Below are 16052 nucleotides of genomic sequence, written 5' to 3' on the forward strand. Positions count from 1 at the left end.
GAGAGGAAAGGCCAAATGGTCCTTTTGTTTCAGTTCTCAATAGGCTTGAATTAGCATATATTTCCACATCTTAGTAAGCTTTTAGCATGGACCTCAGGCATTCGATAAGCTTTTAGCATATTTGCTTTGCATTTCCCCTGAATACTTAAAGTTTATAGATCTTGCATTGTTAAACTGTCTCCTGCTCACCAAGGGCAGGACGGCAACCTTTCATCATCCCACACCCACAAGTCACAGATAGTTTAGGTTACCTCTGAAGAGACAAAGAGCCTGCCACCCATAGCCCACATCAGTTAGAGAGAGACTGAAATTCTTCTAATAATCCACCCACAGAAGAAAGAAAAAGCTCTTTCCTTTCTATTCCCATTGACTGGAACTCCTGTGTCACAACCTTTTACCAAATGGAGTACTAACCTTGTGGAAGGAACGAAACCTAGTTTCGAGTTTAGAGAAATACTTACAAATTCTTAGCTACTTCTTCTGTTTAAAACTTTGAAAGCATAGAGATACTTTTTTTTGGTATTGGGGGCTGGGGAGTGAACCTGGGACCTCGTGTGTGGGAAGCCGGCGCTCAACCACTGAGCCACATCCACTCTCCATTTTAATAGAATAAAAATAGCTGGAGGAGTGGTAGTATACAATCAAAATATGGAAGTTTAGAGCCCAACTCTAACTTTAGGTAGTTATTTTGGTTCAGGAAATTTGAGATCATTTTTGTTTTATTTGACTTCAAGATCTCAGGGGATTGAGTGATGAGTTGGTTTTGTTCTACCTCAGTTTTCCCCTTACTAGTTCAGAAGGTAACAAAAGTTAATTACCCAACTTTCCTATACAAATGAGTAAAATTTTATTGAATTTGTGTTTCTCCTCATTTTAATTGTAGTTTTAAAATTTAGAAACTGGTTACAATTTAATCTCAGATCATGTATATTTCAATATCAAAAAGAAGTCAGAGTGGAATTAATTACCAAATTGCCAAATTCAATTAATAGCAAAATGAAATATAGTGATGGGTTTAAAGATTAGAAGTATACATACTAATTTAGAAATAGACGTGATGTTCTCAAATGGAGAGAACTTTTGAGAGAATTGGTGGCTCCCAGTGGATTAGGGCAGTCTCGTATATCAAGCCCTCAGCATTGTTGTAAGTATCTGTAAATCTGGTCCCTCAAGTAGTGAAGATTGATTGTCCCTGTGGGCCCCAAGGGGAGGGGGAGAGAGGTAAAGAATAGATGGAAGGGAAGCAGTGCAATTGAGGAGCAGTGGAGGTGCTCCACAAGATCGTGTAATGGTGGATGTAGGACATGTTAATGTACACCAAAAATGTATACAAGTTTATAAGCTAAAATGTAAACCATAATGTAGAACACCAGAAAACTAAAAATTTAGAAGTTTATACAGTCTAAAATATAAACCATAATGTAACCAAAATGGAACAATGTTTGAAAGCTATGTTTCAGAATCTGTACATCAGTTGCAGCAAATGTAATATGGACATGTAAAAAGATCATTGCTGGGGAAGGGAGAAAGGGTTTAATATTGGATATATGGGAGCCCCCTATATTTTGTATGTGAATTACTGTGATCTAAAACTTATTTGAAGACAAAATTTAAACATCAGGAAAAAAATTTTTTTAATGGAATAGATGTAGACACTGAAGAAGAAATGAAAGAAAATGCCTTGCTACTGTACATACAGGGCAACACCTATTATAGTGATGAGAGGCAAAATGTTAAAAACAAATCTTTATCATATTGTTCATTTTTATCAATTTGATTTTTAAGTATGCGCTAAGATAAAGAATCCCGAGAGGCTTTGGTTTCTGGCCATGGTGGATTAATGGATATTGGAATAACCCTCCTGCCATAAACAACTAGAAAGCTGGAAAAAATATGCTGCAACTGTTTCCAGGCATATAAACTTTATATGCTTAAATTAGGAAGGAAGTTTTTATATCAGTGATTTAAGCTTATACCTTCAGGATTTAGGAAAGGAAGAGCAAATTAAACCTAAAGTAAATCGAAGTAAAGAAATAATAAACATGGAAGTGAAAAATATGCAAAAGAAAACAAACAGAAAATAAAGGAAACCAAAAATTGGTTCTTAGAAAAGTTTAATAGAATTGATAAATCCCTGTATAAACTGAACAAGAATGAGAATAGATAATTTACATGTCAGGAAGCTACAGACATTAAAAGGATAATAAGGGATTATTATGAACAGCTTTATGCTAATAAATTCTACAACTTAGATGAAATGGATACATTCCTTTGAAAGACAAACTTATCAAAACAATACAGAAGAAGAAATAGAAAATTTTAATAGCCCTACATCTACTGCAAAAATGGAATTACCTGTTAAAAATCTTCCAGCAAAAAATGCTGCCTTGCTGCTGGCCCAGGAATCCCGCTGAGAACCAGGCTTAGTCCACGTCTTTGTCGTCTGCATGTGGCAGGACAGGGGGGAGGGGAGAGAAATAAATAAATCTTTTTTAAAAATGCTTTGTGCATATTAATTCAAAGCACAATGAATCTTTAATAGTTTAAGAACCTGTTCTCTGAAATCTGAATGCAATTTAAGGAACTCTAGGCCTCAATAGCTGAGTAAGAATCTAATAACGAGGTTTTACAAAATTATCTACACTTTATTAATCTTCTTGCTCACTCTTGATATTTTGACATATTAAACAGATGAACCTAAATTATCTGGGGGAAAATACATATGTGTATGTAATTTGGACGCTGTTCTCTATTCAGTTGATTTTACTGGACATTTATTGTGTCAAACCATGTAGTTCGCAGAGCATACATGTATGAAAGAGACAATGTCCTATTTGATGTTTGCTGGATATGCTGTCATTGAAAACTGGCACACTTAGTCTTTGAGGCTTAGACAACGTATATACACGCTACATTCTACCACATACATACTACAGTGGATGGGAGGTCTTCAGGGCCTTGGATTTGGCAGTGGTTTCTTAAATAAGACACCAAAAGTATGGCCAACAAAATTTTTTAAAAATTGGACTTCATCAAAAGTGAAACTTTTGTGCATCAGTGGGCATTATCAAGAAAGTGAAGAGACTGCCTAAGGAATAGGAGAGAATATTTGAAAATCGTATATTAGATAATGGCTTACTATCCAGAATAAAGAACTCTTATAACTCAACAACAGAAGACAAACAACCCAACTTAAAAATGGGCAAAGAGCTTGACTAATTCTCCACAGAAGATAGATTAGTGGCTGATAAGCACATGGAAAGATGCTCAACAGCATTAGCCATCAAGGAAATGTAAATCAGAACCAAAAATGAGATTCCAGTTCCTACCCACTAGCATGGGTATTGTTTTAAAAAAATTTTTGAATGTTGGCAAGGATGTAGAGAATTTGGAACCCTGCGCACTGCTGGTGGGAATGTCAAACAGTGAAGTCAATGTGGAAAGCAGTTTGATGGTTCCTCAAAAGTTAAATATAGGGAAGCAGATGTGTCTCAACCAGTTAGGTACCCACCTACCAAATGGGAGGTCCCAGGTTCAGGCCCTGGTGCCTCGCGGCGCGGTGCCTGAAAGAGAAGGTCCCTTCCCTTGAGAAACTCACGCATTTCTTTACCTTCTTTCTTTGGTGAGGAAATATCGATCCCTCTAATTTCAGAGAATGTGTATATTTGTGAAAGTTGTCTGTATCTACATATAAATAGAACTGCATCAGGGTTTCTTTGGGGTGCATGAATCATTGACTGCACCCTAATCTACAGCTGTAAATCCTGCAGTCTCACAGAGTTAAGCAAAAAGTAAGATTGATCCTCTTTTCAGCTAAGAAATATGTGGGGTTGCTTTTTGGTAAAACGTGTGTTTTGTTTGTTTATTGCATTACAGTCCTTTAGAACACCTTCTAAAGGAAAGACCCAATTGCTGTGAAAATGCTGCGCTTGCTTTTTAAGCCGTTGGTTGTCTTGCCCCTTGGCTAGGCTGGGGAGAGGAGCCCAGCTCTTTGCGGTTTTGATTGGTACCCCACCCTCAGGTCCCCTGGGGCCCAAAGGCAGGCCCGGTGAGAGCATCAGGGGCTTCGCCTTGACCCCAGGTGAAGTCCTCATCTGAATGGGGTTCTCGGGGTTCTTGCAGCAGCCACCAGGCTCTCGGTGGCCGCGTGCTCAGCCGTGCTTTCCTGCCAGGCCCGAGTTCACCTCTCTTCCTGACGAGCCTGCCCGGGGGCCAGAAGTGCTGGTGGGGGGCCTGGGCGGTGGAGCCCCTTCAGGGGCCGCTCCCTGGTGGTGGCTGAAGAGCGTGGCCGAGACGCCGGCAGCCGCTTTAAGGACAGCGGGGCCCAGGGGTGCCAGAGCCCTGCCACCGCCCTGTCCCCAGTGCGGGAGAGGGGGCCGTGGTGGCCCACGGAGGCCGCTCAGAGGGGCGCGCTGCACTGCAGGGGCCCCTGCCCCTCGGAGAGGGTTTCGCGTCCTAGGTTCTGGCCAGTGGGTCATGCCTCCTGGGGCCAGCTGCAGCGCCGCTCCATGACGCCCCCACAGCACTCCCAGAGCCCCCCCCGGAGCACCCTGCAGAGCACCCCCAGAGCACCCCCCGGAGCACTCCCCAAGCCCCCACCCAGAGCACCCCCCAAGTACCCCCTGAACATCCCCCGGTGCACCCCCTGAGCCCCCACCCAGAGCACCCCCACGAAGCACCCCCTGAGCCCCCACCCAGAGCACCCCCAGAGCACCCCCCAGAGCACCCCCCGAGCACTCCACGGAGCACCCCCAGAGCACCTGCCGGCACCCCCCAGAGCACCCCCAGAGCACCTGCTGGCACCCACCAGAGCACCCTCTGAGCACTCCCCGGAGCACCCCCCCGGAGCACCCCCCCGGAGCATCCCCGGAGCACCCCCAAGCACCCAAGCCCGCCCTGGGATTGGAGAGGGGTGCCCGCGGGCGGAGTGGACGTGGTCGCGCTGCCTCACTGGGGAGTCCCACCTTCCCTGGTAAGGACTACGGGCCCAGAGGCTGGAGGGCCGGGCCCTGGGCAGGTGGTGGGAGGAGAGAAACCGGGGCGCAGCTGGGTCAGGGCCCGCCAGCCGCGCCTGCCTGGGGAGCCCTCATTCTGGAAGGTGCCGCTCTGGCTCTGCCTTTTCCCACAGCAGGGACTTTTCCAGATGGTTTACCACTTAAAGCATTTCAATATAGTAATAGTAAACAGTAGAATTTTTCGCCTGCATCAGAGAATGAGATCATCTTCAAACATTTCTGGTGTCCGCTGAGAACATAGATTTATTTACTTTTCTTACAAAAACAAAACAAAACAGCTTGATTGTTTTGAAAAAAAATCATGGTAAAAAATTCAAGCAACGTGAAGGAAAAATCATCCCAAGTTCCACTTACTCAGACATCTGTGATGTCTTCTTCCAGGTATCACTCTATTCATGGATAGTAGCAATTTGTATAACATTTTACATAAATAGTATCGTACTGTACATGATTTGATCTAGTTTGCTATTTTTACATGGACATTTCTCCATGTGTTAATAAATATTGATAGCCATTTAAAAAAATTCGTGACTTGCATCTGGTGAGCTAGTCAGCTGACTGGAAAACCCTCTAGAGCAGGGGCTTTTACCTTTTTTGTTCCACAGACCCCTTTACCAGTCAGGTGAAAGCCACGGACCCCTTGCCAAGTCCACATTGTACTGTGTATTATTTAATGAATGTATCACCCCCGCGCCACCATGTTCCGCACAGGAACAGTGTTTTTCTGAATTTCAGCACGAGCTCATGAACCCCTGGGTAGGAGCCCCTGGTCTGAAGCTGACAGCACGTAGGGACTGTGAGAACCTTACTAGAACTGCCTCAGCTGAGAGGAAAGGCTCCTTTGAGTCACGTGGCAAGTATTCCTGAGCAGAGAGCTTTGTTTACTTAAAGAAGCTTGAAATGAATGTGCTGGCATTTATTGGACTGTTAGATTATGCTCCTAAGCAGTGCCAACTCCTACAGAATAAAAGTTAAATAGCATAAATACTAACTAAAGCCCAGCTACCCTGAGATGATTCAGAATGAAGCAGACTTTTCTGTCAGAAATCATTTCATAGACTTTTTTACAGAGCACAGATATTCCGGAAAATTCCAATCCCAATATGTACCACATACCACACAAAAGCTTTTAAGGAAACATACCAATATGTTACTAATGATTATGTTTACACAGTGGTTTTATAGGTAATTTTAATTTTATTTTATTTACTGTAATTTTAAAATTTGTTACTTTTTTAAGCCAGCAAAATACTTTTGTTGATGAATGGATTATTTGTAAGAGTTAACTAGAAAAGAGATTTCCTTAGCGTTGGCCTAACAGTTAAAATTAGCTGCATTTCCTGTTTTAATGATACTTAAAATATGGTCAATAGACTGCATATCTGAAATTGCTGTAGTTTTAGTGGGAAAAAAGATAAAGCGAGATGTATCATACACTGTGTCACTAAAAATAAATCTTGACTGTCCACGTGTGTGCAGGTGTGTGACTGTGGAGGAGCGGGGACGAGACGTGTGTGCAGGTGTGTGACGGGGAACCACGTGTGCAGGCGTGTGACTGGAGGAGCAGGGACGAGAGGTGTGTGCAGGTGTGGAGGAGAGGGGATGAAGTGTGTGCAGGTGTGTGGAGGCGACGAGACGAGATGTGTGCAGGCGTGTGCCTGGAGGAGCAGGGACGAGACGTGTGTGCAGGCGTGTGCCTGGAGGAGCGGGGACGAGACGTGTGTGCAGGCGTGTGCCTGGAGGAGCGGGGACGAGACGTGTGTGCAGGCGTGTGCCTGGAGGAGCGGGGACGAGACGTGTGTGCAGGCGTGTGCCTGGAGGAGCGGGGGCGAGATGTGTGTGCAGGCGTGTGCCTGGAAGAGCGGGGACGAGACGTGTGTGCAGGCATGTGCCTGGAGGAGCGGGGACGAGAAGCCAGGCAGGGGCAGGGACTTTATCCAGGTGTTGGCGCCAGAGAGAAGCTCCTCCAATAGCTCTGATTATTTCTCATGATATTTTGTGATGAGCATAAATTGCTCATTACTAGTTTTTTAAGTAATTTCAGCGAGTGGGGGAGTCAGCGTCCATCTAGCTCTAGGAGGGTTGCTGAGAACAAGCGGCCCTGCCAGCTGAGGGGCGACCATGGGGGCAGCCACGTGGAGAGCGCCTGGCTGGCACTCACAGACTGACCAGCTGCTGTGCCTGAGATGGCCGGCCTGGGTGTGGAGGAAGGCTCCGGACGTGGGCTCCTGACCGTGGGCTCCTGGGAGTGGGCTCCTGGGCAGGGCTCCTGGATGTGGGCTTTGGGTGTGGACTCCAGCATGGGCTCCTTGGTGTGGACTCCTGGGCGTGGGCTCTGGGCATGGGCTCCGGGCATGGGCTCCTCGGTGTGGGCTCCTGGGCGTGGGCTCCTTGGCGTGGGCTCCGGGCGTGGGCTCTGGGCATGGGCTCCTTGGTGTGGAGTCCTGGGCGTGGGCTCCTGGGCGTGGGCTCCTTGGTGTGGAGTCCTGGGCGTGGGCTCCGGGCGTGGGCTCCTGGGCGTGGGCTCCTTGGTGTGGGCTCCGGGCGTGGGCTCCTGGGCGTGGGCTCCTTGGTGTGGAGTCCTGGGCGTGGGCTCCGGGCGTGGGCTCTGGGCGTGGGCTCCTTGGTGTGGCCTCCTGGGCATGGGCTCCGGGCGTGGGCTCCTCGGCGTGGGCTCCTCGGTGTGGGCTCCGGGCGTGGGCTCTGGGCGTGGGCTCCTTGGTGTGGCCTCCTGGGTGTGGGCTCCGGGCGTGGGCTCCTTGGTGTGGGCTCTGGGCGTGGGCTCCGGGCGTGGGCTCCGGGCATGGGCTCCTGGGCGTGGGCTCCTCGGCGTGGGCTCCTCGGTGTGGGCTCTGGGCGTGGGCTCTGGGCGTGGGCTCCTCGGCGTGGGCTCCGGGCGTGGGCTCCTCGGCGTGGGCTCCTCGGTGTGGAGTCCTGGGCGTGGGCTCCGGGCGTGGGCTCCTTGGTGTGGGCTCCTTGGTGTGGGCTCCTTGGTGTGGGCTCTGGGCGTGGGCTCCTTGGTGTGGGCTCCTTGGTGTGGGCTCTGGGCGTGGGCTCCTTGGTGTGGGCTCCGGGCGTGGGCTCCGGGCGTGGGCTCCGGGCGTGGGCTCCTGGGCATGGGCTCCTTGGTGTGGAGTCCTGGGCGTGGGCTCTGGGCTTGGGCTCCGGGCATGGGCTCCGGGCGTGGGCTCGGGGCGTGGGCTCTGGGCGTGGGCTCCTGGGCGTGGCCTCCTGGGCGTGGGCCCCGGGCGTGGGCTCCTTGGCGTGGGCCCCAGGCATGGGTTCTTTGGCGTGGGCTCCTTGGCGTGGGCTCTGGGCGTGGGCTCCGGGCGTGGGCTCCTCGGCGTGGGCTCCGGGCGTGGGCTCCTCGGCGTGGGCTCCTCGGTGTGGAGACCTGGGCGTGGGCTCTGGGCGTGGGCTCCTTGGTGTGGCCTCCTGGGCATGGGCTCCTTGGCGTGGGCTCCTTGGCGTGGGCTCCGGGCGTGGGCTCCTTGGTGTGGGCTCCGGGCGTGGGCTCCGGGCGTGGGCTCCTTGGCGTGGGCTCTGGGCATGGGCTCCTTGGTGTGGGCTCTGGGCGTGGGCTCCGGGCATGGGCTCCTGGGCGTGGGCTCCTGGGCGTGGGCTCCTGGGCGTGGGCTCCGGGCGTGGGTTCCTTGGTGTGGCCTCCTGGGCGTGGGCTCCGGGCGTGGGCTCCTTGGTGTGGGCTCTGGGCATGGGCTCCTTGGCGTGGGCTCCGGGCGTGGGCTCCTTGGTGTGGGCTCCGGGCGTGGGCTCCTTGGCGTGGGCTCCGGGCGTGGGCTCCTGGGCGTGGGCTCCTGGGCGTGGGCTCCGGGCGTGGGCTCCTCGGCGTGGGCTCCTCGGCGTGGGTTCCTGGGCGTGGGCTCTGGGCGTGGGTTCCGGGCATGGGCTCCGGGCGTGGGCTCCTTGGCGTGGACTCCTGGGTGTGGGCTCCTTGGTGTGGGCTCCTTGGCGTGGGCTCCGGGCGTGGGCTCCTCTGCGTGGGCTCTGGGCGTGGGTTCCTGGGTGTGGGCTCCGGCTGTGGGCTCCTGGACGTGGGCTCTGGATGTGGGCTCCTGGGCAGGCCTGGCAGGCCTGGGCCTGGGACGCTGGGGCGCAGCCAGGCTGTGCGCATCTGGCCTTGGCTGCTGCACAGTCCTGTCCAGCCTCCCTGCAGGAGGGCCGAGAACGGGGAGGCGTGCAACGAGGGCTAAAAGAGCAACAAGGCCATTCACCCAGGTGGCCTCGCTGTGGCTGGTTTTCGCCCAGAAGGCATGTGGGGGTCGGTGTCCTCGGGAGGGCCTGGTGCCCAGACAGAGGCCAGGCCTCCCGGGCGACGTCGCAGGCAAGGGGTCAGGAGAAGGCGCGTGAGGGCAGCGCGCTCAGTGTGCAAGCAGGGGCTACAGCTTCGGGCAGAGAAGGCCGTGGGGGCGGAAGGCAGGGGTGGTGTGGGATCCAGGCGGGGGGCAGGCGGGGTCCGGGGGGGGGCATGCACGTACAGGCCTGAGGGGAGGGGCTCTGCGGCCAGAGGGAGCCAGGCAGAGGGGCCTGCTGGCCCAGGCCTGGGCGGAGGCGCCTGGCAGGGCGGAGCGTCATACCTGTGCTGTGCGACTGGCCAGGGCGAGCGACGGCCGGCCACCCCTGACCGCGCGGCGGCGGCGCCCTGCAGAGGGGAGCTCCGCTGGCCAGGAGGGCGCCGTGGTGGGCACCTCCTGTGTGACCCTGCGTGGCGGGGTGTCTGAGCAGCTCTGTGCGCGGGGGTCTGTTTTTAAGGACGTTGGTTGGTCTTCTGGGCGGACTCCAGCCAGGTGAGGAAGCCGGAGGGGAGCCGGGGTGAACAGGGAAGTGGAAAGGGAGTGGTGGGAGAGAGCGGCCTTGAGGCTGGCGGCCGGCGTGCGGGAGGAGCCGCGGGTGCTGTGGGCCGGGAGGGCGACCCCAGGACGGCTACGCCACAGAGCGGGGCCTGCGAGGCCGTGGGCGAGAGGAGGGGGCGCGGGGATTCGCTGGGAGGCAGGGCGGTGCCGCTGGCTCAGAGGAACAGCCCCTCGCGTCCTAAACTGCCCAGGGCCTCACACCTTCCCAGGTGTCCTGCAGTTTCCACCGTGCGCTCTCGGTGGCACCACATCTGTTCTGTGGGCCCCGAAGGTCAGGGTCCACTCGGGAGCCACCCCGAGTACTTGAAGCCAAGTCTGCGCTGCGTCCCGCGTCCCTCAGCCCCCTCACCAAGGCCACCCAGAGGCCACCCGGAGGCAGGAGCCAGTTCACCGGCGGGAGCCCCTCGGGCGCGCCCCTGTCCTCAGGTGCCCAGCCCTGGACGCGGGCCTGCGCTGCGCTGCAGGCTTCTCTCTTAGTGCTTCCCTCTTCCTGGAGTTTGGACTTGGGTCCACGCAGCTAGAGAGGGTGGACCGAGCGGGGCCAGAGTGGCCACAGCAAAGTAAGGATTCCAGTGTCAGCAGCCTCCTGCCGGTCTCTTCTCCTCGCAGAGAACGCAGGCCGAAGAGCTTTCGTGTAACTTTAATTAAAGCTGTGGTTGTTTGCGTGGGTTGTCCTTCAGGATGTTTTTGAGCTGTGAGGATTAACTCTTCAGCATCGGGTTTTGTGAGCACACAGCCTGGACTGTGGTAATCCTCACTCTGGTCTGATCTTCATCCTTAAAACCTGGAACGCAAGGTTCTTGGTGGTTCGTTGTTGTTTTTTCCTTCGAGGTACCGGGGTCGAGGACTGAACCCGGGACCTCGCAGTGGGAAGCTGATGTGGCTCAGTGTTGAGCATCGGCTTCCCCAAGTTGGTTTTTCTGTTTGCTCGTTACGTGTTTTTGTTGAGGAGGTGCTGCGGATCAGCGGGTCCTCGTGTGTGGGGAGCAGGCGCCCAAGCTCCGTGCCACCCCCTCCCCAGGATCTGCTTTGGTGGTTTTGTGGACACATCTGTGCCAGGTACCTGTGCGTGTAAGATGCTGTTTTATTCTGTTTGCGTTCTCTGCCCCCGGCCAAAAGGAAAAGGCTTTTCTCAGATATGTTAACAACTCCAGAGACGTGGACAAGGGGTGCCTTTGCTTGTGGGGAAGCAGATCTTGTTTACAGGATATTCTTTATTGTTAGCCCTTTCCACAGTGTTTAACATAAACATGTGCCCACACTTCATCACTGGGCGCGTCACCTCTTGAGAAAACGTGGACGAGAAGCACGTGGAAGGCAGCGGGCTGCGGCGCGGACGCGCGTTAGCTTCCTTGTTTCAGGAACAAGATCCCACAGCCCTCACGGGCTGATCGTGGGATGCTCTGATTTTAATAGAAAGCGTCCGTGGCAGGTCGGTGGCATGTTGGTGGGCCCGGGTGGGATCCTGAGAACCGGCCCCCAGCGTGGCGGGCCTCCGCAGCCCTTGCTTTCCTTTCGTGTCTGCGCGTGGTCCCGGGCAGGTCCCTGGACACGCGAGCGCGTCCCTGCAGTGCCTGCGCGTCGGAGAGAGAGGGAGGCTTTCACAGCTCCCGTCAAGGCTTGGTCCTTGACTCCACCACCTTACCCCGTGCAAACTGCGCAGAGAAACTCCAACTCTTTCAATGCATTTTCTTTTGCTTATAAAGTACTCCATATCCTGCAAATATATTTTTGTCCCAGATTGTCTTTATAAATCTGTCAGATGGGGAAAAAACAGCCAAATAAAAGCACAATTATAAAGAATTTTGACCAAAAAAATATATAATTTTTAGTAACACCGAAAATAAGGAAGTGTCGCCTCTGTGGAGGCTGTGTTTTGTGTGTCAGCATCGGTGACGGGGTAGCTCGTGTGCGTTGCCCGGTGCTCTTCATGCTCCCGCGATGTCAGGGAGGTACAGCACTGCTGCAGCCGCTGCACCCGGACCAGGGGCCGCTCATCCAGCACAGAAGCCGTGGGGAGCGGCTGCGGCTCAGCAGCTCAGCGCCTGCTTCCCAAGGACGGGGTCCCGGGTTCAGCCCCCAGCCCCAGTGCCTCCTGAAGCAGAGACAAGCAACAAAAACCAGCTGGTGGAGCGACTGTGGCTCTGGCTGAGCACCAGCGTCCCACCCGCGTACGTGGTCCCGGGTCGATCCCAGGCCACGGGGCAAAGTCCAGGGGGGCAGGAGCCTGCCGTGGGTGTCGTTGCAGGCCCAGCCCGTGTCTCGTGTGCGGGCACAGCTGCCCTCTCAGCGGCGCCCCGGTAACACATTCCGATTGTGCCACGACTAAAGGCTGTGCCCACAGTACCTCGTGTGCCGCTTCCTGCAGGAGAACCACCAGCTCGGCCTCTCCTCGTCCTGCGGCCGCGTCCTTTCTGCCCTGCTCTCAACCCAGCACGAACGAGAAGGACCCTCCTCCACCCGCTCTGCTCTCACCTTAGAGCTGAAGAGGCCTGGGGTGCGCGAAGGTGGGTCCTTGCCTGGCCGAGGGCCCGGGCCAGGACGCCGTCTTCACGTCCAAGCGGGCTGTTGTCCCGGGGACTTCCACCCTCCCCAGCCCAGGGCCAAGTGTCCCGAGCCACAGGGCGTCACCCACAGGCTGTTTGAAACTTTCCTGGGACACGGGCGACATCTGTCAGACACTGTGCAAACTGCTCGCCCCCGGTAGTCCGGTTGTAATGGGAGACTGTGCTGCTCCCTTGATGGCGTCATAATGTCGCAAAGCCGAGGGCTTGGCCGCTGCTGTGACTGATAGAAAGCAAGTACCTGGTGAAAACAGTGGGACAGGACGTGCAGTGTGGACCTAGAGCTGGACGCGTGCCTGGGCCCACGGGCGCTCATCCCCTAAGAGCAGAGCTGGCTTAAGGACGAAATATCAGCTTTCCTTGCAGTGTTGTGTTTTATGTGTTCAGATGGTGCTAAGTGGTTCAACCAAGAGTACAGAAGCTTTTGTACGTGGCTATTTAAATCTGGACCACTTGGGACTTCTGGGCCTGGAACACCGCGTACAAGTTCCTGAGCTCCCGAGGGTCCTGCGACCTGAGAAGCTTGGCCTCGGCTTAGAGTGTCCTCGCGGTAAGTTTCCTTACCCAGGAAAAGGGGAGAGGAGTAAGGGTAAATGAAACTGGACGCCCTCCGCAGGGCAGGGTGGGAGCAGACCCCAGGCCCGCTCACTGAGCTGGCGGACGCTTGCCGCCCCGGCCGTGCGGCACTGGAGGGGGCTGGCGGGGCCGGGCTCACCCCCCCCCCCGCCGCCCTGGTCTGCCTGCAGGTGCTGGGGGAGCCAGGTACACCGCCTTTCCTTCCCTTTCCGAGATTCCAGAGTCAGTCTAGAAACCGTGGGCCCGTTCTTTTTATTTTTAATTGTGTCTCTTTAGTTAATAGATCTACCAAGAATGATAAAGTGAAAGTTAAAAAACATATTGTGTGTCGGAGGAGTGCGCCTTAGTTTTAGAGGATTATGACTTACAGCATTAAACATTTTGGAGAGCAGAGGACAGTAGAGTGTCCTCGGCCTCTCTCCTTAGGACCCTCTTGGAACTCTGAGCCTCTGCCTCCGTGGCCTTCAGCATCTCCTCTTTTCCTATGGGCGAGAAGGTGGTGTGTTCCTGAGTGAGTGTACGTTTGTGTTCTGCTGCCCTCATCCCGGAGGTGGTGCGGCCTGCGAGTTAGACCCCGCGGTGGTCTCAGAAGTTCCAGGCTCGGCACTGAGACCGCGACCAAGGCTTAGCCTCTGAGGGTCAATTCCCACTAAAAAATGAGGCTGATGGTATCTCCTTCACCATTGCTGTAAGGGCAGAGAGATAGTTACAACGTGCAGTTAGAGGGCCAGCACGCCAGGAGCTCCGGCAGTGGGACCTGCTATTAGTAACATTACCTTTGTCACAGAGTTTCGTGACCACATTTTAAATAACCGCATGCTCTTTTATCAAGTTGTAGTGTTGTTATTTGCATAACCATTGTCTATTCAGTTGCCTTTACACTTGCACTAGAATAAAAAACCGCAGCAGGCTCTTCACGCACACCCAGGTTTAGGTCATCCAGTGGAATTGCACGAGCTCACGCGTACACGGCCTTTGCTCAGCCGTGGGGCTGCCACGCTCGGCCTGGAGCCCGCGCGGGCAGTGGAGGCACAGCGCACGCGGCCTCTGGCGAGCCCTGCACTGTCCAGATCCCTGAGCGCGGAGGACACAGGGTCAGATCCACCCGAGGGCAGAGGCGCAGAGAAGGCCTCCCCGAGCAGCGGCACCGAGGCCGGGGAGGAGCCCAGGGCGGCCGCCGAGGGCCGGGCCGCGCGTCCTTCCTGCTGGCCGGCCCCCCCTCGCCCTCCGGCCCACCTGAGGAGCAGGTGCCCACGGCGGTTCTGACCCACATGCAGCGCCCAGAGTGGGCAGATGCCCGAAGAAGCGGCAGGCGGTGGTGGTGGTGGCCCCAAGAACGAGCACCGGGCGCCGTCAGCCGCGGCGCTGCACCGCGCTCCCTTCACACACCTTTCCCAGTGTTACGCTTTACTCGATAAAACTACTCCTTTAACAGGCCTATGATTTTATTACAGTAAGATTTGCCTTAATTAAGTACAATTTCATGCCAATTATATCATTTATTTACAGTGCAGCTTATATTAATAAATATACATTGCATTCTACACGTAAAAATGTTTTTTCTTACATAAAATACATTCCTTATAAAATGATGAAAGCTCTTATCAGACTAATAGCCAGAAAGGATATCTTAATTTTGTATTAATTTGTGATTTTTGGTTACCAGTGAAATAAAAATTTTTCCTATATATTACTTCGCTGGTTGTTCTTTGTTTTAGTGTTCAAATTATCTGTTAGAACATTGTTTTTATAGTACGGTTATGTTTATCTTTTTGATTAGGGTAAATACTTGTCTTTTTCTGTTTTCATTTTATTTTGGACACAAAAGTTTAAAGTTTATGTAGTTGAATATATAAAATTACAGTTTTAAAAATATTCTCTACTCCCAAGGTTTTCCTTTGGTTTTTCTATGCTTTAATTTTTTTAAAAGTTTACACATTTTAATATGGAGTTTTTACGTTGGTGTTTGGGCTGAGTTCAGATGCTAAACTGATTATTATGTTACAGCCCAGTGCTTTCATTGTGTCTGTTCCTTCTGTGCGTGTGCGATGTTTAACGTGCGTTAGCTGCCTCTGCGCAGGTCAGTGTTTTATCCCTGTTCGCTCACTTGTAGGCGAGTGGCTGGCGAGTGCCGGGCACGCCTCCCGGGAGCGTGGTGTAGAACCGACAGCCCCTGCCTTTCCAGTGGGGCAGCACACCCCTTGATACATTCATTGAGCAAATAAGCAGACTGTGCAGTTCAGCACGTGTAGTAGAGGAAGGTGAAACTGGAAGGGGCGCAGGGAGGGTGGGCCGGAAACCCTTTCAGGTGGGACGGTGAGGGGCCACGGAGGCCCCTGAGCCTCCACCCAAAGGCTCCGCGAGGCGGGGTCGGGCGCAGCTGGAGGGGCTGGAGGAGTTGAGCCCGTGCGTTGGGGCAGGAGGCTGCTATGGCCTCCTAGCCACGTCCGGGTGGGCGTGGTGCTCTGTGCGTGGAAGGGCTGCTCTGAGAAGTGGCCTGTGTGCTGGGCGCTGCGGGCAGCGGGCGGGATGGGAGTCCACCAGGAAGTTACTGAGAAATCAGGTGAGGGGCGCCCGGCCAGGAGGAAGCGGGGGGGAGCTGGCAGCACGTGAGAAGAGCCGTGGCACCTGCCCAGAGGCACCCAGGAGGGCCATTCCCAGAATGAGGACAGGCTCACATTTGGGGAGAAAACGTCACGTTTGAGGTGCTAAGAAAACCTCCAGGGGGACAGATGGAGGAGTCTGGAATTCGGGGAAAGAGGTTTGTCCTGGAGTTGTACATTTGTGAAATGTCAACATAATAGGTTTAAAAACTTGGTAATTTTCCAATTATTACTCCTCTCATATAAACCTTTCTTTGGAAGTTTTTAAAAATTTATTTTATACACACAAACTTCAGAGTCACTTTGTTAAATTTTTTTGTATGTTGGAACTTTTACAAAAGTGTTTGTAGCAAATTGGGGAGACTTGGCATCTTTAAAATTGATGTTTTCATCTGGGCCACACATTACATCTCTCCATTATTT

The 16052-nt window shown here is 53.4% G+C and overlaps 1 protein-coding gene and 1 long non-coding RNA gene across 5 annotated transcripts in view; one reads left to right on the forward strand and one right to left on the reverse strand.

The window, feature by feature from the left end:
• FGD4 (FYVE, RhoGEF and PH domain containing 4) overlaps positions 1-16052 on the forward strand; it is a 216161-nt gene that overhangs the window by 67049 nt on the left and 133060 nt on the right. Inside the window, exon 1 of one of the 4 annotated variants that reach the window (XM_058283028.2) lies at positions 12819-13000. The exons of the other annotated variants lie outside the window; for them this stretch is intronic. Within the exon in view, the coding sequence (XP_058139011.1) occupies positions 12838-13000 (163 nt within the window). The 5' untranslated portion in view covers positions 12819-12837. Of the gene's footprint in view, positions 1-12818; positions 13001-16052 lie in introns of those variants that run through there. 4 annotated transcript variants of the gene reach the window in all.
• Positions 11690-12756, reverse strand: LOC139437097 (uncharacterized). The gene is made up of 2 exons (XR_011646691.1): positions 12362-12756; positions 11690-11981 (listed from the first exon to the last, which is right to left on the reverse strand). It is a non-coding gene; the product is annotated as an uncharacterized lncRNA (long non-coding RNA).

This window comes from Dasypus novemcinctus, chromosome 20, assembly GCF_030445035.2.
Source record: "Dasypus novemcinctus isolate mDasNov1 chromosome 20, mDasNov1.1.hap2, whole genome shotgun sequence".
NCBI classification, from domain to species: domain Eukaryota; kingdom Metazoa; phylum Chordata; class Mammalia; order Cingulata; family Dasypodidae; genus Dasypus; species Dasypus novemcinctus.